This window comes from Mytilus californianus, unplaced genomic scaffold (assembly GCF_021869535.1).
Source record: "Mytilus californianus isolate M0D057914Y unplaced genomic scaffold, xbMytCali1.0.p SCAF_2, whole genome shotgun sequence".
Taxonomy (NCBI): Eukaryota; Metazoa; Mollusca; class Bivalvia; order Mytilida; family Mytilidae; genus Mytilus; species Mytilus californianus.
The window spans coordinates 107276006-107299413 of record NW_026262668.1 but is presented as its reverse complement, the minus strand read 5'-3'; the positions used below and the strand labels follow the sequence as shown (position 1 = coordinate 107299413).

The window sequence follows — 23408 nt, the reverse complement described above, 5'->3', positions numbered from 1 at the left end:
GTTGACCTATTGTTATTAGTATTTGAAAAACAGACCAAAACACAAAAACTTAACAACGACCTATGAACCGTGAGAATGAGGTCAATGTCATGTGATACCGGCTAGACAGACATGTACAAGTTACAATCATTCCATACACGAAATATATTGATTTATTGCTTATAATATTTGAAAAACAGATCGAAACACACAAACTTAACATTAACCAATGAACCATGAAAATGGGGTCAAGGTCAGATGAAACCTGCCAGACTGATATGTACTCCTCACAATCATTCCATACACCACATATAGTTAACCTACTGCTTAAAGTATATGAGAAACGGACATAATCACGTAACTTTCACCTTGATCACTGATCCATAAAATCAGGTCGAGATCAGGTGAACCCTGTCTGACGAATAATAGACGTTACTAGGAACCCATACACCAAATATAGTTATCCTATTACTCGTAATAAGTGAGAAGTTCAACATGACAAAAAACTGTAATTTTTTTCAAGCAGTCGTTGAACCATAAAAAATTAGGTCAAGGACAATTTACATATCACATACGGAAACTTCGTAACATCAGGCATCTGCATTAACGGTATGAAGCATCCAGGTCTTCTACCTTCTGAAAAAGAAAGCTTTATACATATAGTTTACATCGCTGCCGCCGGATAGTAATACCTTTGTCTCGCAAACTGAGACTTTCGTCGGAGGCGAGACAAAAATTATACAAAGGAATGAAGAAGCGGATCTTAGGTACAACCATTAATCTTGAAAGGAGTAAAATTAATAAACGAACCAATCAGAACTAGATCAAATGATACTGGAGAAGAAGCGACCAGACAACTCTTTACTTTTGTTAAGCCTATTATCTTTGTACTATTGTGTATTGTTGTGAAAACAATGAATTATATGGTCTAAAAAGATATCGATCAAGGATCGGATAATTTTGGCTATTTTTTATCATCATTCGCGTTGTAATGATAAGATGAATGAACAAACACAGCATTCCTATGTCTACGTGTCTTTTGTCATTTTCCAGACCGTTGATGATGATCAATTTCGGCTTTGAGAAACTACAAGTCTTTTTATCAAGAACATTCTTCCTGCAGGATTATGCTGTTATTATGCCTAAAGGGATAAAAACTCAGAAAGCTCTTGCTTTGGACAATATGTAAGTATTGACATTATCTAACAAAACAATTAAGTCGCACAACTTTCACTTTCTATGCAAATGTATTTTTGAAATCTCGATGAATAAATAATGTTTCAAATATTGTCAACAATTTTTAACAGGTTTTAAACCCGTTCAGTTTAGTATTGTGTTTTTTTATATTGCAAAATTTGTTTTTTTCTATGAAGTCCTAGCTAATTTACAGAAAATGTATAGTGTTCTGCCATAGGACACTCCTTTTTTCAATCATGAATTATCAGTTATCATTCATAATATTCCTATCAGCATAGATTAGAAGCGTTGACCAATATGAAAAGAGGTGTGGTGTAGATGATAATTACATTCATTAGAAGAGGGATAAAGAAGTGTGCACGCGAAATCAAAAGAATGAATTTACGTTAACTGGATTGACCGACATCAATGGGTTTTGGTATCTACAAATTTGGCGGGTAAATTATTGGAATTATTTAATGTCGAATTATAAAATTTAAAAAGGCAAAAAGTTTGCATAATTTTATCCATCTGTTTGAATTTTTTGTATTTCATCAATACTATAAGCTTGTACCCTTTGTATAATCTGTCCATATTTTCTATCTAATATTTGTTCTTTTCAGAAAAATGTTCAACATATTGTCTTTCTTCATGTTCTTCTTCCACGTTATTATTGGGTTTATAAGTTGTATAAATAGGATTTTGGATGGTGTACGGATCGGTCTGGTATCACTAGCCAGGATAGATAAGTGTATGCTTCCAAGAGGTTATGAGAAGCTTGACAAAGGTAAATTTAGTATAATACTATTTTAAGTGGTAAGTGGCTGTATAATTTAAACTTATATTCCTTTCTCCCTTACGTTAAAACGTATCTATTTAAAACTGTTAAATGAGCTAATGATTACGACATATCTCAATGAAATAAATTTAGAAATAGAATAAAAAAAAAAAACAATACATTGAGGTAACCCGAACGTGGCTTCTTCTGACACAAACAGAAACGGGTTGAATGTCAATGTCCCGCCCATTCGGATGGCAAATGATATATAAAACCTGTAATTATTATAAAATAAATGAACTAAAAAAGCCCTAAATTTTCAAATTGTCGTAGCCCGTTTTGCTCGGTGGAGACCAAGATTTGCATCTTGCATATTTTGACTTAAGACGTGTTTCCGATGGAGAACGTCTGTGATAAAGTTGTCACATGTTTAGACGTGTATAATAACATAGAAATTTAATGTGGCGACGTGGTAATTAACATTATCGTCCTTTACTACAGACAAAATAGCTGGTCTGAAAGGTACACCATCTACTTGCCTCTATACATCATGTACCGTGTTACAACCCTAGATAAAGCCGACGAGGAAAGGCATTACATCGACCACCGAAAGCTATATTTTTATGTAGCCTAGGTGGTCGAGTGGTCTAGGGCGCTGGACATGGTGCAGGTGGTGTTGCCATGATGTCACAGAAGCAAGAGAACAAAAATTTGCAAACAAGATGATCAAAGGAAGTGATTTCTGGTCGGTTTAAAAATTCATCATTTAATAAATTAAGTTTTTGGTCAAATTAATTTTTATGTTCATGATCATGTTCACATTGCATGTTGTACATCAAAAATACTAGAACTTTCGACCATTATTCAAATATCTTAAATGGAATTCAAACGTTTTTTGAATGTTTCAGATGTATTTTATGATTACTAGAAAATGTTCAACACTAACATAAGCCTGGTATAAATTAATGGTGTTAGTCGAATTAAGTTAATAACGCAATGAACTATTTTTTTTTATATTGTATATGAAGCAACTTAATAAATTTTAAAAATGACACCTTTGTTTTGTAAAACCAAGAATTTAATATTATAGAACTTCCATAGCAATCCTCGGTAACCTTTTAATGCAGTAAACAGTCAGGATTCTACTTCGTAAAAATTATCTCCCCATTACGCCACCCAATCTTTTTAATCGTAAAAATGGAAGCCATTGTAGTGATGACGCGCTGTCAATTCAGCTCTTGAAACCCGATCAGTTTATCCACATAGCATCATTACGATCCTTATATGCCAGTTGTATCTTAAAAGACAAATGTATCTACTTTCTATTGGGCATCATTTAATGTACTTTTATACATTTGGTTAACTTAAAACTATTGTCTGATCGGTTGTCAGGGGGAATTTTCGAAAGTTCTAAAAATATTTAAGAAAATTCTAATTAAATATTTCGTGGGAGGGCAGACTAAATATTTTTAGAGGTTGAGGAATAATTACCCTAGAAAACACACACAAAAGATGAAGTTTTTTTGAAGTTGTGCATTTTTTAATATCAACTTGTAAAGTCTGTCGTCAAGTACTTTTAGTAAAAATTTATAATTCGAACACACCTAATCTGTTGTGTTATGACTTATTACAAAGATGTTTCACTTGACCCATATATTTCATTTCTTAGTACTGTAGGTTTTTAATGTTATTATATCAACCTAAAGCCTAAATATATAAAAAAAAATAATAGAATCTGAAGCGAGATGATGTATCAAATATTTTCTTTTATACGTTTTCAAGACAGAATAGTCAACTCAAGCACGCCTGAACATAAAAAGGTGTACTCGACTTTCTCTTTTCGATGAAATTATTGCCAATTTTGGGGATTTTTTCCAAAAAAAACTGTGGCCGGGGCAGAGATGCAAATTAATGTTTTAAAAAGATCAATCTTTAATCTTTCTTTGCAATTTTTTTCGGCGGAATATATACTTATGCACAAAAAAGATCCACATGAATTTGCACCTACCCCAATCGACGGTTTTGTAAAAATTTGTCTATAATTTAAAAGTTTACAAATATCTCGAAGCTCTATACCATAATTTTAGTAAAAACAAATATATAAGATGCATAAAATCCTAAATTATGCACATTCATTAAACTTTTAAAGCTCATAGAAACAGATGTAAACAATTCAAATTTACCAACTTGGCCTTTTTTACTTTCTCTAACAAAGAGTCCATTTCTTTTGTATCCCTTTTAGAAAATATATACATTTGTACGTCTCAACATGTGACAATTTTACGACAGACATTCTCCATCGGATAACCGGAAGTTGTATAGGGCTAACAACATAAAAAATATATAATTCCTCTCAAATTTAGTCCAACAATGTTAGATCTGTAATTTGCGTTCACAAGTTTTTGTACTTCCCTCAGCTGGATTTGAACCATAGCTTCTGTGACATCGTGGCAACTCCTCCTGCACTGTGTCCAGCGCCCTAGACCACTCTTCCAACTAGGCTATATAAATATATAGCTTTCGTTAACTTAGTCGAGTAATTCCTTTCCTCGTCAGCTTTATATAGGTTTGTAACGCAGTACATGATGTATAATGGCAAGTAGGATGGTATATCTTTCAGATCAGGTATGTTTGCCTGTCGTAAAGGATGATAATGTAATTACCATGCCGTCACATCAAATTATAATTTTATTTTTATTATAATATATAAACGTCTAAACATGTGACAACTTTATGACAGACATCGGACAACCCGTAGTTATACAGGGCTAACACCATAATATATATATGTATGCCAAATTATAATAAGAATAGATATATAATTGATATAAGGTTAAACACTTTCAGTGATTTTGTTGGTTGTTGTTACGTCAGTAAAAAAGATAGAACTATTGTATGTAGCCATGAAACCAATGAAGTTTTTTTAAGAAGTTAAGTTAGGTGAATTAAGTTTTGTTAAAAAAAATACATGGCAAACAAGAAGCAGCTTAATAAGGTTTTATTAAGCTCAGTACAGGTGTGTTTTAATGTAAAAGAAAATCTTTTTTCTTACCAAGACTCAAACTTTAGAATTAGATAATTTGACTATCTCGATTTGATAAATCTGATAATCATGCAAGGATGTAAAAATTTGTAAACATATCTTTACTTTATTGTGGCTGTGGTCTTTTCCGTTAAAAATATAATCATATAAACAGTTAAAATTAAAAAAAGTAGAGGTTATTTGGTCAAGTATGGTTCACACTGGTCGAATATTAGTCAGACTTTGGTCGCGTATGGTTCAGACTGAAAAAGTAGGTCGAGAATAGCTTACGACTGTTTCAGACTTGTCGAGTAATAGTTCAGATCTTTTTTAATGGCAAAAATAAGGGTCAAATACTTATCAGTACAGTCGAGTATAGTTAAGATTGAGGTCGAGTAATATCGAGTAAAATTCAGACCAATTCAGACTGGTCGAGTAAAAATCAATACAGTCGAGTACAGATATAGGTCATTTCAGACTTTTACTGTTTATAGTGGTATTATTCCTAACTGGTTTTTATTAAATGACTCGTTATCTGACATGCTAGTAGAAGGTAACGATTGAAAATCTAGTAATAAATAAATTGGTATTGGACTGATAGATTCTGCAAAAACTTAAAGCGTTAAGACCGTAAAATACATAGAATAACAAACATTTTTCTCTCAGGCTATTCGACTTATATTGGTATGTTAATGGTAGAGGTTCATCACAGAAATCCAGTAGCGTCAGTTTTTTGTAACGAATTACTAGTTACCAGCAGAGAAAGGGGTTGTGCTAACGTGTTACTAACACCTGTCAATTACACACAAGGGAATGTCGAAACAATCAGTCAAAAACATGGACGGATTAGCCGTAAATGGGCTAAGCTATACACACTTATCAACAATCCATCGGTCAGACGTAATTATGAGGAACAGAAATCTGGATGTTCAATTGAACAAGTTGAAATCGCCATATAGTTGGACGATCCTGTTAACTATAGGAAAGTAATTGCTGTATAATTCAAAATTGGCGTTATTTCGAGGATTATTTATTAGTTTTTAAAAAGATACTCATAATATCTTAGAAGCTTGAAGAGATGCAGTAACAATTTGAATGGTTAAACGTGGTATTTATCAGTTAGTATGTTGCACATATCATTACACAGCTCCGGAGAAATATCTATAAGGTTCATATAAAAATAAGGAGATGTGGTATGATTGCCAATGAGACAACTATCCACCAAATTTCAAATGAAGTGGTTGTAAGCAATTATAGACAACCGTGGGGCAAGTCGGCTAGTCCGCTGGCTCTGAATAGATTGATGTTTCTGTAATTTTTTTTATGTATGTATATAATGTGTTCTTGCCTGTCATGTCCAGATAGTTTTGAGGATCTAATATACATAAATATTCGCCAATTTCTAGTCTGAAACAAAACTTACTAATTTTTTTCTGCCTTGATTTTCTGTTCAAATAAATAGTCTGGGCATTGCACACGCACGTGTATTCCTGCAAAGTTTATGACATTACTATACGAAATCTACTTCGAGAACATCTGCCTATATCGGAATGTAGGTTGGCATGATTCCATTTTAACAGGTAAATTACTCCGAACTTCTATATACAAGAAAATAAACTTCCGTTTACTGCAACTATGATTTTATCCGATATTATTTATTATAGTTTTTCAGTACTTATGTTTTGGTTGTCTATTATGCCGATATCATCAAATTGAAGTTTTTTTCAATCAAATTATTAACTCTGCCAAATGTACATGTGCAGGAATTTGGCCAGGAATCTATTAATTGTTTTGGCTTTAATAATATCTTAATAGTTTTGTCATGTTGAAAATGCTGATTGCAACTCTTTAAAGTCTCTTTTTTATTTATTCAACGCAAATGTGAATGGCGATACAAAGGCAGTAATAAAAAAAACACAATTCAAAGAAAATCAGATAACACCAAGTCCAAATAAGACTCGCAGCGATTTAGAGTTTGACGCATTGTATAAACATTTGACTTCTGTTGAAGACAATATGTTAACCTCTAGATATCTGTTAGTTCCTGTATCGTTAGTTTGCTGTCTGATTCACGACAGCCATATATTCTTTAATTCATGTATTGCTTTATAGACGCAATTTTAAGATCATCTGGATTTAATCTCCAGACATCCTCCTATATTTTAATGGCAAATCTATCACTCATTTATTTTATTGATCACGAACGTGTATATTTTTTTATATAACATTTTAAAATTGTCTTATACAGCCAAATCTTTTAGACCAAAAAGAGAAAATTGGTGATGTGAAATTTCTGTAATACTTTTCATTCATATTTATTACAGGCATTATATTTCTTTTTAGCAATGTGCCTAACTAGTAACTAGTATATGTAAATTTGCAATAAGTATGAATGAAAGAGTTGTGGGTATACGTTAATGAAACAGCAATATAACAACACAAACAAAATAAAAGACATAATTATATGGGTAGCAATATGGTCTGCAAAATATAGAAGGTGGATATACCATATATGTTTATACTTTTAATCGGCCTAAGTCTAGACAAGTTGTAAATAAGCCTAACCGAGACTATCAAAGATATGCAATCAACGCAAAACCCATAAAAACAAATAAACAAAAGCATATACATGTAACTAAAAACCTCTGTAAAGAGGTATCTGACATGGACAGACTATTATCACTTCGGTATTGACTCGGTTAGTGATAGTAAACGCCTTCACCACTTTGTTTTTCTTTTAAAGTTTCCACCGGTGGAATATTCAATAATAACAAAGGGTTCATGGAAGAATGTACAATCCATATCATTTAAGAAAAGACACAAAGTACTATAATACCAGTATCACGGACAACAGAGAGGTAAGTAAATACTAAAAACAAAATAAATGATTAGAGTTCAGGTTTCAGTTTTGGTTTCGGAATGTTGAATTGCCAATACTGTCTGAAATCCGCAGTGTGATGATTCTCGTTGTTTTCAATGGTAGAATTTCTCATCAATTGTTGTTTTTACATGTGCATCGATTTCTGATTTGAATACAATTTGGATATTTATCAAAACAAAGGCATACATTTATTTTCATTTACATAAAATAAATACTAGTTAAATATGTTAATATTGGATAGTATCTTGCGTTCTATTTTTCAATTAGTTTCGTCTGTAAGTTCCACATTTAGTTTTTACTAATTGTGTAATTTGGATGTCGTAATACAGTTGGGTCATCAATTTTAACTGGTTAACTGGATAATATGCATTTTAACTTTTTTGAGTGTTTCTGATTATGGTTGTTCTAACAATGTGTGTCATTGTAAAAAATATCACTATTGCATTTACATTCATCACACATATATCTGTCGGTACTGAAGGCAAAATACTTTGTAATTATGTGTTACATTATATTACATTTCGTTTTAATATATGTTGTTTGGTAGCATTAAACAACAGAAAGAGACAAAAATATCAGATTTTTTTACAATTTGAATTTCATACTTCATACGCAGCATTTACAATTTTAATGAAGCAACTGTTTGCATAACTGTTTTTATTGTGGGCGTGCATGTTCATATTGATATATCTTTATTATGTCTTTACTATAATCATTATTTTGTAAATTTTAAAAGTCATTGTAGTTTGTATAAAATGAATGTAATTTTTAGTCCTTTCCGAAATACAAGTAAGATTTATATATTTGTCTGAATCTAGATTTCTGTAGAAAATATGTTATATTTGTTAATGATGCAAGAATAAAGTGCACTTTATTTTACTAAATGTTATTTTTGTTTTTATTGTTTGTTTGATTTAGTTGTTTGCTAATAGTTTTGTTTTACTTTGATTTTTTTAAATGCATCTATTACTGTTGTTGTTATATATAATTTCTAATCCAAGAATTCAAATATTGAAATATATTTAACGTGTGACTGAACAACACATGAATTCACAAACGCGAGTAGTGCATCAGTGTGTGTGTGTGTAAATTGGCCCGAGTTATTTCGTAGTGAATTTTTTTTTAAGACAATAAATTAAAATTAAAAAACAAATCGTACCTGCTATATCTCAAAAAGATTTTTACAGTGTAGTGTACTACTTTTGGGACAAATAATTTCAAAATTAAAAAAGTCTACCAGCTCTTACTCAAGATATGAAGAATGCTTTGTAAAGGGGTCTATAATTCAGTTTAACAGCTTCAGACATACTAATTTTTTTACTTTTTTAAACTGGACCAAATCACTACTTTACATAAAAATTTCTCATCCAAATTTTTTTAACATGTAATGTCATGCCCTTCTTAAAAATTTATGCATAAAATATAAACAAATAAATTTAGAAAGTGTATGAAAAAAATTTGCAAGTTATACAGTGGGGACTATATTTGTCAAGGACGATAACTGTGTCTTTGGACCTACTGACGAAGCGGGAATAATACAAAAGTAACTCTTCTTATGAATAATATAACAATCAAAAGTTGTATACATCAGTAACCAAACTTATAAAAATGATTTTCAAAGCCACAATCGAATATTATTATATATAATATATTTAAACAAACAAAAAAACAAAAAACAGCATAAAATGTGGTACGAAAGATGCGCGTTTCGTCGAGAAAAAAATTATCAGTGGCGCTCGAATCAAATCAGTAGCTGATTTGAAAGATACTTGCAAATGCATATGTTTTTTTTTTATAATTGAAATAAATGCATTAGAAGCTTGTTATACTGTTATTCAAAAATAAATCCATTCCAGGGAACAATTTCCCAAAATCGATTTTTCACGACCAAGAACGCTTTTTTCCCAAGAATATTCTATATATATATAATATTGTGTTTGTGTGAATATAACGTTATATCTGTTCATGTTAAAAAAGAAAAGGGAATATTTTTTTTTTATAAGAATGATTATCTATTAAAGGATTTTACTCTTTTGTTTAAAGAATTTTAAGCACTGGTCGTCTCCACTTTTCTACATGAATGTGTCGTCTTCTCGATGTTTTCGCATTTAAAGTTTAAACAGAATAAGATCAGTTTGAATTTGACTAGTGACTGTAAAAGTGTTAATCTTTGCTGCATAAAAATCTATTGTCTTGATATTTTGATTCCATATCTCTATGGACTAGTTGCCCAGATATAAGGAGAATAGACCAGTTCTAAGGACGCATTCAGCAAAAGAAACGAAAATAAAGTTCATCGGAAGATACCAAGACCTTGTTGATAAATATTCCGTATCAACATCACAAATAATACACGATGGCCTTGAATTATAGATTCTAGGTACTGGCGTTGTTTATCATCTTAATTACGTGCTATAGTGTTCTTTTTTATGTCTTTGTAAATTATTTACTTAACTGTATATAAAAATAAGGAGATGTGGTATGATTGCCAATGAGACAATTATCCACCAAAGTATAAATGAAGTGGATGTAAGCAATTATAGGCAACCGTACGGCCTTCAATCCATTTTTGGTAATATCCTCTTGGCGTGGTTCGGTACTTATACATCCCGCCAATGTGTTGTTGTGCGATCGTCATTTTTTGTGTTCTTGTCTTTCATTTTTGCTTATGTGCTTTGTCTATATGCCATTTTGTTTTTCTTTGTTGACATATTAGTTTGTTTTTATGACTAGTAACGTTCTCGCGAATTAAGTGCAAAACTTTGAAGAGTTCGATTTTTTAGTGTTTGCAGGGGAGGTAATTATTGCAACTACATTTTCCACTAACGCATGAGATAATTATCACTGTTTTTTGGTCCCAAGTAAATGTCTTGGATATTTGAATTCCTGGATTAGTTATTCTTTTTATTACGTTAACTTTTAATGCAAAAAAAATAAGAAAGAAAATGCTAGGAACTATATCTTTTTCTACGGGCTCTCACTTCGTTTTGATGCAACGTCATTGAAAACTTGTTGACAAAACCTATTGCTGTATATCGTCAGAGGAGTGAAATTAGAGAATTTCAAGGAAATCATTGTATTTAATTGCAACCAATGTTATATTTGTTTTAGTATGCATTTATTCTACATCTATGAATTTTGTTTTAAAATATTGCAAGTAAATCATTGTATTTAATTGCAACCAATGTAATATTTGTTTTAGTATGCATTTTACATCTATGAAATTTCTTTATAATATTGCTTTTTCATGAATAAAGACAACTGTCGAATAAGACTTTTTAATGCTTTTGCCACTTTAAATTTTTTTACTCATAATCATGTTTTAATTAAATTGAAAATTAAAAAAAAAAATATTTATACAATTTGTGTGATCGAAGCTTTTCAGAATTTACCTTTACAATGAATTATTAAAACCAAACAGAAGAAAGCCAAGGATATATAAATACATGAATACGTGAGTAGATATATATCAAAAAGAATGGATAGTCAAATTCAGCTAAGGTAACCATTGTCTGAGGGTGTTGGAATCTTAGTTTTATAACTATTTCTAAATTAATCAACGGAACATATCCTATAAATCATGTCAATTTAGAAGCACTGAAAACTGAGTTGACGATTGCTTTTGGAAAATAATAGTCAACCAGCAGCGAATTGACCCATTGAAATATGAAAATATTTTACAATAGATTTGTTTTACGGATATTCAATTTATAGAACAAAAAATGGACATCTTTTTTTACCAGCATATACACCGATACAATATTTTTATTTGCCTTTATTGGAAAATTGCAACAGTTGGAATATCGATAAAAATGGTAAGCCAAGTTAAAACATCAAAGATACCAAGCTAATAATTTGATCAGACGTGCGTTTCTTTTACATAAAGTCATCAGTGGCGCTCGTATCAAAACAGTTGGATTGCCAAACCAAATACTAACTTAAAGAGCATTAAAAATAGGAAATTAAAAAAAATGGCATAAATACGGTTAAAGCAATCTTTCTGGAAGTGATGACTTATCAATTCGAATAATTATTAATTTATAATCATTAGATTAACACAAAATAAATATTTCAATTATTTTTCATGTCACACAAAAGTTCTGAGTACTATGAGAGGGGTACCCTCGGGAACGAAACGTCCACTAGCAGTAGCATTGACCCTGTGGTTGTAAAAGCTTATAACATATACCAGGCTTATAATTTGGTACACCAGACAAGCATTTCGCCTACATAATGATAAGACTCACCAGTGTAATCCGATTCAAAACAATAGACATGCAAAATTAAATACAAAATAAAACAGCATTAAAACCAGTAAACTCGGGGAAGAAAAACCTTCGAATAATTCAACATATCATAACATTTTATAAACAATACATTTACAGAATATTGACATATCAATAATATTTTATGTCAGCACATCTGACTACTGGGCTGGTGATACCCTCGAGCACAAAACAACCACCAGCAGTGCATTGACGCAGTGGATGTAAAGACTCATTAAAGATACCAGGCTTATAACAGTCTATGTAATCAGATCGTTTCTATTGCTTACCATTCCGGTTCAACTGACATAACCCTGGTTTCTGGTGGGGTTTGTGTTCAGTCTTTAGTTTTCTATGTTGTGTTTTGTGTACTGTTGTTTGTCTTATTGTTATTTTTTGTCCATGACATTGTCAGTTTGTTTTCGACTTGGGTATCTTTCAACTTCCTTTTACATTGCATTCTGGTGAAGAGTGATAATGTAAAAGAGAATGACAGGAAATTGAAGAAACAGTTAGATCAATTGATTGCAACAACCGAAGTTTGAATTCTTTATTTCATAATCTATAACATTGTTACACAGAATATGTATGAATAACATAGTAAAAATCTAAAATTGATGTGTGAAACATTTGTTTTGTTTTTTTTTTGGGGGGGGGGGGGAGGGGGGGCTAAGATGAAATTTGAAAAAAAGGCAGGACAGGAGTTTTGAGCAAAAAAATAAGCAGGATAAGCAACTTGGCAAAAAAAAGGCAGGATGACAATTTAAGTTAAAAAAAGTCAGGATAAACTAATAAAAAAAGGCAGGACAGAGATTACAACTTTTCATCCTAGTCCTCCCCCCCCCCCCCCCCCTCATCATAAAGATCAAATATGGTAGCTCCCTTATTCAAAAAAGAAGAAAATTATCTTAAGGTGCATCTTTTAAATCACCTTGAAAATATTTTACTTTTGAATGTCCCTTACTAGCTCTACTAGTGCACTACACTGTCAATAACTTTTCTATGTGAGATGCTGGATAAAAATATCAAACGGCACAAATTTTACTGCAAAAGATTCCTGACCCTCAGTGACGGTCGAGACCTATATATGATTCCAAAACCTAAAATTAACGTTGAAAAGTGATGTAACCGAAAATATCAAAAGTAAATTTAACCAAAACAATATTATTAACATTTAAGCGGCAAAATATAGTTCACTTCTACAACTCAGGTATTTAAAGTCAATTCAAAAGTTCTTTGTTTGTAATCACGGTTTTGATTGAACAAATCATATATTCTGTTGGTATAAATTCAACAGTTTACCGGTTCGTAACTAGGGCCAGCGCAATTTTGAATTCTAGAATGTATTGATATGTGTTTTATTCCAATAGAAAACGAAATAATGAAAAAAAAACTCATCAACGATACAAGGCTTATAATTTTGTACGCCAAACGCGCGTTTCGTTTACAGAATACTCATCAATGACGCTTGAATCAAAAGACGTTTAAAGTCTAAATCAGGAAAGAAGTTGAAGAGCATTGAGGACCCAAAAATTCCAAAAGAAATGTCCCACCTAAGCACTCGCAGTGAGTCGGAAGGCAAACACTGAGAAAAACCTAAGCCTATGACAGAATTTTGAGTATTTTTCTAATTCGCACATCGGCCAGATTGACTTATTTTGATGACAGCAATTACATTAGGATTATACATGCCCCCCCCCCCCCCCCCCCCCCCAAAAAAAAATGCAACAATATCAATTCTTGAAATACACCTGTGACGTAAATCTTTTGTTCAACTCTCCATTATTTTTCAGGAATGGAGAGTTATTTTCTATTGTTCATCTTCATTCAATCGGACGTTTTGCTCTTTGGATATTTCCATGGTCACTCTCATAAAAAGTGTTCACCCATGGAAATAATTCTAAAAGACGTAATGCGATATTGAATGAAGATGAACACTTACTAAAACGGCTGATACTGGAGTTTTTTTAATTGGGATCGTAGTAATACAATGAACACCAAATATCTCATTATTAAGGTTCATCTGGACACTTTGGCTAAAATGGCTGAGTTTTCACCTCAAAATTTACTCTGAGCACAGACTTACATCTACATCTGGAAAAGTTTTAAGAAATAGCATGCCCTAGATAAATAAAATTCAAATGCATTTTATGTTTAAGAAAATTCAACTCGTAGATTAGACCGTTGGTTTTTCTGTTTGAATTGTTTTACACTAGTCATTTTGGGGCCCTTTATAGCTTGCTGTTCATTGTGAGCCAAGGCTCCGTGTTGAAGGGCGTACTTTGACCTATAATTATTTACTTTTAACGCATTGTGACTTGGATGGAGTTGTCTCATTGGCACTCATACCACATCTTCTTATTTCTACTTAACGTACAGCTTTAATTTGCGAGTCGTAATTCCATCGTATAATATAGTATCGTATCGTAAAATTCCATAATATTATCCACAATTTGTTTTTCGATGAAAATCTTGGCTGAATTTCTGACACGGATAGTATCCAAGCGGGTAAAACGAATATTTTCCATTGAGTGCCATTCCTCTTCTGTGCATCTACAAAATATCAAATGTGTTAACTCAGCTGAATTCTTTTTTAATATTAAATACATTAACATTATTTAATAAGGAAAATTAGCGAAAAACGTATTTCGCTCACAGATTTACTTTTAATTTTACCGTTTAAGATATCATTTGCTTGAAATCTAAAGTATTGTATTTTGATTTTGTACAGCAAACACGGTTTGTTCAATTTAATATATATTCATTAAAAAAAGAAATATTACTCAGATAGTTTCTACAATAATATTGTGGTCAAATAGAATAAATAGTTCAAGAAACTGAAATGGTCAAAGTGGCTTATTCGGTATACTATTTATATTAAATTTGGATGAACTTTTTTCAACATTTTTTTACAGTAATTATTCTACTGTTCATAAATACCTCGTTAAATGAGTAGATGGTTAGCTTGATATTAAATTTTGCCTGTGGATTATTTGGTACACCTCGGGGAAAACAAAAAGAAAACCATTACAAAATGGAATAAATTCTTTAAAATGTTATAATCTAATTTAAAGTGTAAGTTAGCGAAAGTCCAAATAACTGTCCTTTCCTGGGAAATAATGGGCGTCGGCCATACGGGCCTCCGCACCATTATTTCCTAGGAATGGACAGCTATTTGGACTTTCTCTATAACTTACATCGAACCACAAATTTGTCCGCATATAGTAGAATTTTACTCGTTACGCCATCTGTAAGTGTACACATGAATGTTGTTTACTGTGAAAATTTTGGATCTTTTCTTTTTCAAAAACAGGAGCAATACTGTATTATTATTGCTTTATAAAAGAACTAAACTTCGCGCCAAATTCAGATACAAATATACATTGCATTAGGTCATGTTTTTCTCTGACTGTTTATGACGTCTTTACACTAAATCCATTGGATGTTGGATGTGTACTGATTGATATTTTAATCTTTGATGCATGATTTTTTTTTAGTTGTTATTGGCTTTGAACTAGCTGTCAGTGACTGCGAGTACTCTCAGATCTGTATTTAGTGTCTTTTTGTTGTGGGGATGTATAAGTACCCTGCCACGTCCACTCTGTGTTGTTGTTAGATGTATTTCTATTTGTATCCATCTGATGAGTCATGCCTTTTTCAACTAATTTTAATAGTTTGTTTCTTATGTTGTACTGTTACACCACCGTCCCAGGTTGGGGGAGGGGGTGGCGCCTTCAAACTAGATTAACCCCGCCACATTGCCTGTCCCAAGTCAGGAGCCTGTAATTCAGTGGTTGTCGTTTGTTTCTGTGAATCATATTTGTTTTTCGTTCATTATTTTGTACATAAATTGGGCCGTTAGTTTTCTCGTTTGAATTGTTTTACATTTGTCATTTCGGGGCCTTTTGTAGCTGACTATGCGGTATGGGTTTTGCTCATTGTTGAAGGCCGTACGGAGATCTATAGTTGTTAATTTCTGTGTCATTTGGTCTTTTGTGGAGAGTTGTCTTATTGGCAATCATACCACATCTTCTTATTTTCAAATTACAAATACAGATACAAAACATATATAGTAGAATTTTACTCGTTACCTGCCATCTGTAAGTGTACACATGAATGTTGTTAACTGTGAAAATTATGGATCTTTTCTTTTTCAAAAACAGGAGCAAAGCTGTATTATTATTGCTTTATAAAAGAACTTAAATTCGCGCCAAATTCAGATACAAATATACATTGCATTAGGTCATGTTTTTCTCTGACTGTTTATGACGTCTTTTTACTAAATCCATTGGATGTTGGATGTGTACTGATTGATATTTTAGTCTTTGATGCATGATTTTTTTTATTAGTTGTTATTGGCTTTGAACTAGCTGTCAGTAACTGCGAGTACTCTCAGATTGTATTTAGTGTCTTTTTGTTGTGGGGATGTATAAGTACCCTGCCATGTCCACTCTGTGTTGTTGTTAGATGTATTTCTATTTGTATCCATCTGATGAGTCATGCCTTTTTCAACTAATTTTAATAGTTTGTTTCTTATGTTGTACTGTTACACCACCGTCCCAGGTTGGGGGAGGGGGTGGCACCTTCAAACTAGATTAACCCCGCCACATTGCCTGTCCTAAGTCAGGAGCCTGTAATTCAGTGGTTGTCGTTTGTTGTTCGTTCATTATTTTGTACATAAATTGGGCCGTTAGTTTTCTCGTTTGAATTGTTTTACATTTGTCTTTTCGGGACCTTTTATAGCTAACTATGCGGTATGGGTTTTGCTCATTGTTGAAAGCCGTACAGTGACCTATAGTTGTTAATTTTTGTGTCATTTGGTCTCTTGAGGAGATTTGTCTTATTGGCAATCATACCACATCTTCTTATTTTCAAAATTACAAATACAGATACAAAACGTGATTGTTCATGCAGGTCCGCATATAGGAAAACACCATAGATGTTAAATGTTAAACTTTCTAGATAAATAACTTGTATATTACCTGTTTATCGGCCGACACATGCTTGTAATATTCAGCACAGGGGAATTTTCAAGGACACAATAATTCTGATTCAGGGAAAATATTTTATCTGTAAATTCAATATTACTAGTATTCATATCTTTGAACCTATAAACAAGAGAGGTAATCAAACTAAACGGGCAGGTCGCGTGATATATAAATCTCATGAATAAAGCACCAATCATTATTTCCATATGTTCCATTATTGCTACATTCCTAAATAAAAAACTTAGTCACATAAACCTGTCATTTTAAAAGCTACATTATTTTGCGGAATAAGAAATTGGGGACAAAATTTGTAAAAAAAAAGGTTTTCCGAGACATACCTTTCTGTTAAAGTTCTTAATCTCATACATCGATGTCAAGATATAAAAATGATATCTCAAACTAGTGTACACAAAGTAAAATAACAAAAATACCGTATTCAAAGGAAAATTCAATACAGAAAGTATTTTTTGAACAGCAAATCTGAGGACTTACCTTATTTGTATTGGATACCCAAGCTTCACAAAATTCTATACAAACAACGGTACATTGCCGGCTCATCTGCATGTTCTACAAATAAATTGTCCATTAGATTGATAAAAATTCTGTCCGCATTGAAAGAGGGTCTACAGAAATACTGTGAAACTGTTTTCTCGCGTAGTTGTATTAACCATATGTGGATTCTAAAAAACTCTAAAGAACTTATGAATAATTTTTAATCTCGGTCTATCAGAGACATGATTGTTTTGACCCATTTAAACAAAAGTGTCCAGTTCAACTTCTTGTTAAGCCCATACAACAGCGGAATACTTATTTAAATATTTGGTTTAAACACATGAAGACAGGCACTGCCTAATAACACTGACCTATATAGATCAAACATCTATCTAATGATAATGAGGTCAACATTGTGCATTGTCTGGATTGCCATGTTATGTATAAACTCAATAGTTATGTAGTTTGGTCAGTTATGATTGGCATTGAAGAGGAGGGTTATATCTACAATTAAAATTATTGCCCCACCCTTTATGTTTAATTGTTTCTTGATCATGACAGTAACTGTTGTCAATCATACTGATATTGTATCAATATTCTTACATAATAAAAAAGACAAAATTTGCCAGATAATTGAAAAAAAGAAATGTATATTGTTCTTGTAAAAATACTCTAAATTAAGATGTTATCAAATTAATCAGTTCATTTGTTCATATGTTCACAGACATGAGAATAGTTGGGTACTATATGTCAGTGTGTTTAGATTTAGTTACTGATTTAGTAGCTAATCTGTCTACTTTCTGTTTGGGTCCAGTGGCAGTGCCTTAGGAAAGAATTGGAACAATAGTTCAAATCTTTCTAAACAAAACGGCAGTCACGATACCTCTATTGTTGCTTTTAAAACTTAGGTTAAACCGGAGTCTGACACACTGTGAACACGCCGTACATGTACCATTTGTTTAAAAACCGAAGAATACGATCATGCACTACTATTGTCGTTTAGCACATTTGATCTGACTTTTGGTTTATAAGTGTACTATGGCAAGTTACAGAGCGCGTTTTGGATATAGCACAACGACACAACAAAAAAACAACATTAAAATGTAACACACACAGAAACGAACTATTATATAACAATGGCCATTTTCTTGACTTGGTACAGGACATTTTAAGAAAAAAATGGTGGGTTGAACCTGGTTTTGTGGCATGCCAAACCTGCCGCTTTAATGGCAACGTTAAACACAACACCAAAACGACAACATCACATGACAGGACCACAATACAAATAAATGGGAGAACATATAGGACAAAGAAACACACGAATAATAGCTAACAAAAGGTACTAGGCTTAAAATTCAATACGCCAGACGTGCGTCTCGTCCACACAAGACCATCCAGTGACGCTCAGATAAAAAAAGCTTGAAAGCCAAAACAAGTACAAAGCCGAAGAGCACCGAGGACCAAAACTTCCAAAAAGTTGCGCCTGACACGGCCAGGGTTTTCTGCCTGGGACAAGAACATTCTTATTATTTAGAATAATTTATAATTTTGCAAACAGTAAATTTTATAAAATGACTATATAATAGATATACATGATAAAACCGAAATGGGGACTAAATACAGAATAAAAACGGATACATTACATAAAACAACTTAATCCAACATATAAAAATACACACCCGAGTTAGCCAAAGCATCAACGCACAAAGTGACGTCACTTTTAAATTCTAAAAAAACACACAAAGTGACGTCACATTTGAATTTGTAAAAAATTTCCCAAAAATAAGATAGGATTAGGATTGATTCAAGATTAGATTTGTAATACTGACATTACATTTATTAATAACAATGAAAATTACAATACTTATTAATATCAAATTGTGGTAGTAATTAGATAATTAATTGTATTATCTAGCTATGTCGGTGTTTCTTCTGAATCAAACTGTAAACCAAATATATCGTATAAATTTCGTTGAACCAAACTAAAATCTAATAAATGAAGGGGGTGATTAATTATCTTTACCATAACACACGAATATAACAGAAAAGACGTTAAGACATTTGACAAAATCCGACGAGAATAACAAATATAACATCAAAATTAAATACATGAATTTGGAATAGAAAGGTACCGTGACACGTCTTATAGCAATGCGGTTCACACTCAGCAAAACAGTCACAATCGGGAATAAGTCACGTTCGGTAATTAAAAGATCAGACGACGTAATGACAAACCACAATCTAACACGTGGTAAAAATGTCCTTAGTTAGTTTGGACAAAGACACATCGTATGGACTGACCAATTCGTGATGGTGTCCGTAAAATTTACGGAGTGTCATTTTTAATCTGTCCTCCTCATAACTTTGTTGGAGCAGTTTCTGTGTAAGGAGCACACTCCTGTATATGAAGTCCTTATAGTGTGAACAAGCACACGAGAATAACGTATCAATTGAGATATGTAAACACCATACGAAGGGACAGAGGGTATGTTACTGCTGAGAAATGGGAAATTGATAATTGGGAAGTTGAAATCGTCCCGTTTATCATAGATTTTCGTGTGAAGTCGTCCATCTGTGTCAATATTGAGGAAAAGATCAAGGTATGAAGCAGTCCTTCTAGTATCAGTAGTATCCTTAATTTCAAGTTCACTGGAATATATGAGATGTAAGTATTGGCTGAAATATGGGTTATTCAATGATAGAACATCATCAATATATCGGATTGTAAAATTAAAGAATTTCGCAAGGTGCTTTTTCTTTTTGTCTTTTAGAAGGTTCTGAATGAATTCTGCTTCATACGAGTACTAAAACAAATCGGCCAGTAGGGGTGCACAATTAGTTCCCATTGGAATACCGACTGTCTGTTGAAATATAAATCCTCCAAACTCAACAAATATATTGTCGATCAAAAAGTCCAGCATTTTGATAATATCATCTTCAGTATATTTTCTGGTAGATTCAGTGTGGTTTTTCACAAAATATGAATTATTATAAAAAACGAGAAACGAGAAACACTAATGAACCACATCAACAATCGACAACCACTTAACCTCAGGTTCCTGACGTAGGACAAGTGCAAACAAATGCAGCGGGTTAAACAGTGTGGATTTGTCGATAAAAAGTTATGTTTGTAACGGGCCAATGACATCTGTGTGTAGACGAGATTTTTCGGGTAAACGCGAGATAATTTAATTTGAACCACCACTCTATTTATAGATGTTTTGCTCTTGCTCTCAGTTTAAGTGTTGTTCTTTGTGCTTTTTAATGTTTCAATGTCGTTGTTAATACCGATAACAGTCGTCTCTATTCTTTGTGACGAAAACAGCGTGTTTGTGTTCAATTTCAAAATTTCACATTCAGTCAAGATTTAGGGTTAGAAAAATGACCGATGTTTTACAAATATGGTGATGTCTTAGGGTAAGATAAGTGTCGATTACCAATCCGCTAATGCATGATGCCTAATCACTCGAAATAGCTTATCATCGTATTGTATAGGATTATCACGACGGGTGTTACAAAAGGAGCAGGATCTGCTAATTTTTTCGAGCAATTGAGATCAACTCTTGATTTTTGGTGGTGTTCGTGTTGCTCAGTCTTTAGTTTTCTGTGATTTGTTTCGTAGACAGTTGTTTTTCGTTTTATCTTTTTTCGTTTTTTTTTTCACCATGGCTTTTTTATATGAGTTTAAATGTTCCGTTGGTATCTTTCGCTTCTTTTTATTATTCTGAGAACGATAGAGAGTTTCTCGGCTACAATCTCATAGGAGAGCGAAAGCCTTGAGATTAGATGTAGACGAAAAACTGCCTCGAGGTAAAATAGTATACATAATCTGTTTATTGCATTTACTTCTTTTAATTTTTGCTTTGATCTCTCGGTGTGATAATATATCTCAAGCTACTCGGCTGAAAATAGTTTTTTCCCCGTCAAAAAATGTAAAAAACGATGATGTTTTTTGAAAACAGAATATTCAGATATATAATTTTCCTTACTTTATCTCATCTTAGGACTATCTCTCTGCGACGAATTGTAGCCGAAAAACACCCTTTTATTTTAAGAACCATGGATATATATTTGTATTAAAAGTGTTATTTTCCAAAGCAATTTCATTGACGTTGGCCTATGACATCGTCGCCGTCTCACTTAACTCAACTGAGAAAGAGCAGAGCAAAATTTTAAATAAAATACAGTAAAAACGCATTGTATATCCATTACTTATTTGAAGTATAAATCATAGATAAGCTATGCGGCTGCACCGGAGTCTTCAGTAAGTATTTGTGTCCAACTCGGACATACTGTTAAGCAGTCTATTGAAATTAAAAATCAAAATAATAAATAATTATGAAGATAGAAAAAGACCAAAATGTGAATTGTTGAATTACGCTATGTGAAAAACAGGATTAATTAAGTACTTTGTTCCCAGTCCGAGGCTAATCATTTGCCAAGTATTCGAGTATTAGATATTTTAATGGCTTTGATTTCTAAACTATAACACGCGATCCAATTGTTATTTTTATTTTATAGTAAATTGTAAAAATTTTCATCAAATTTACAGTTCAAAATTATATTTTACCATAACTATAACAAATTCTAGGATACTTTTCAATGCATAGTGAAGAAAAAGTACTATTAATTGAAATGTTATCACATGAACTTGATTAAAAATAATAACAAAAATCAATCAGGAAAAACGTTACGCTATTATATTCATTTTGGCCCCGATCAATTAAAATTATTAAATATAATTAGATTTTTACATCAAATATGATCATATACCTGGTTAGAAATGGCTAGCCTTTCGACGCACGTGATTTCACGTATGAATTTCATACAATTCAAGCTGGTTTAACGGCTTTAATTGTCCTTTTTTTACACATATGGACGACTTTAAACTAGAATCTATTAAAAACGTGACAAACGTGATGATTTCAAATTCCCAATAGTCAACTTCCAATTTCTTAACATTAGCATACCCTCTGCTCCATTGTATGGCGTTTACATGAAAAGTAAAAGATATCAAGGGACATTCAAACTCAGTAATAACAAAGTGACAAAAATGCCGAACACCAAGGAAAATTCAAAAAGGAAAGTCCTTTTTCAACCCATGGCAAAAAAACAAAAAAAGGACAAAAATACATACAACAATATATAAGACACAACATAGAAAACTGAAGACTGAGCAATACGAGCACCACCAAAAAGATGGGAGTGATCTCAGGAAATACTTTACTCTCGTGCATTTTCACACTATTCTGATTTTATTTACAGGGCTGTGCTCTTTATTCATGAACGAAAACTGCTCCATCATAGTTACGAGGAAGAACGAAAAAATTCAAAAGTTCCAAAAATTTACGGTTACCATGACAAATTGGTTGACCGATGCGATGTATCAATGTCTCAACTCACTAGCGACATTTTTTCTTAAATCTTTAGATACCAATAAAGTCGTATGATCTGTACTTTTACCTATTGTGTCCAATTCCCGATTGTGACATTTCAACTGAGTGTGCATCTGATGCATGCACAGCAGGAGACTGACGATCTCCCTGTAACAAGGTGTCGTATACATTTACAACCCAATAGACATTGCTCTGTTGTATATTATAGGTGTATCACTCAAAGGGCCTTCAACCAAATCGTTTGATGTGTTTAAGTTTTTGATTTTGCCATTTGATAAGGGACTTTCCGTTTTGAATTTTCCCTGGAGTTCGGTATTTTTATTATTTTACTTTTTATATCAAAATCTTTATAGATTGTGAAACGGCGAGTTTCTAGATAAATACAAGTACAAATATAAGACTGCATTCCAACTGTGTTTTAACCTCGTACA

The 23408-nt window shown here is 32.4% G+C and overlaps 1 protein-coding gene across 2 annotated transcripts in view; it reads left to right on the top strand.

The window, feature by feature from the left end:
* LOC127730680 (stimulated by retinoic acid gene 6 protein-like) overlaps nt 1-11118 on the top strand; it is an 88386-nt gene extending 77268 nt beyond the window's left edge. The window contains exons 15-18 of one of the 2 annotated variants that reach the window (XR_007995216.1): nt 1033-1164; nt 1779-1942; nt 5622-6063; nt 7699-11118. Coding sequence is in view for 1 of the 2 variants with exons in the window: in XM_052239194.1 (XP_052095154.1) it covers nt 1033-1164; nt 1779-1942; nt 5622-5914 (589 nt within the window). In the remaining variant the exon portion in view is untranslated. Of the gene's footprint in view, nt 1-1032; nt 1165-1778; nt 1943-5621 lie in introns of both variants that reach the window. The other variant, XM_052239194.1, reaches the window with a different exon arrangement.
* The last annotated feature ends 12290 nt before the right edge of the window (nt 11119-23408 follow it).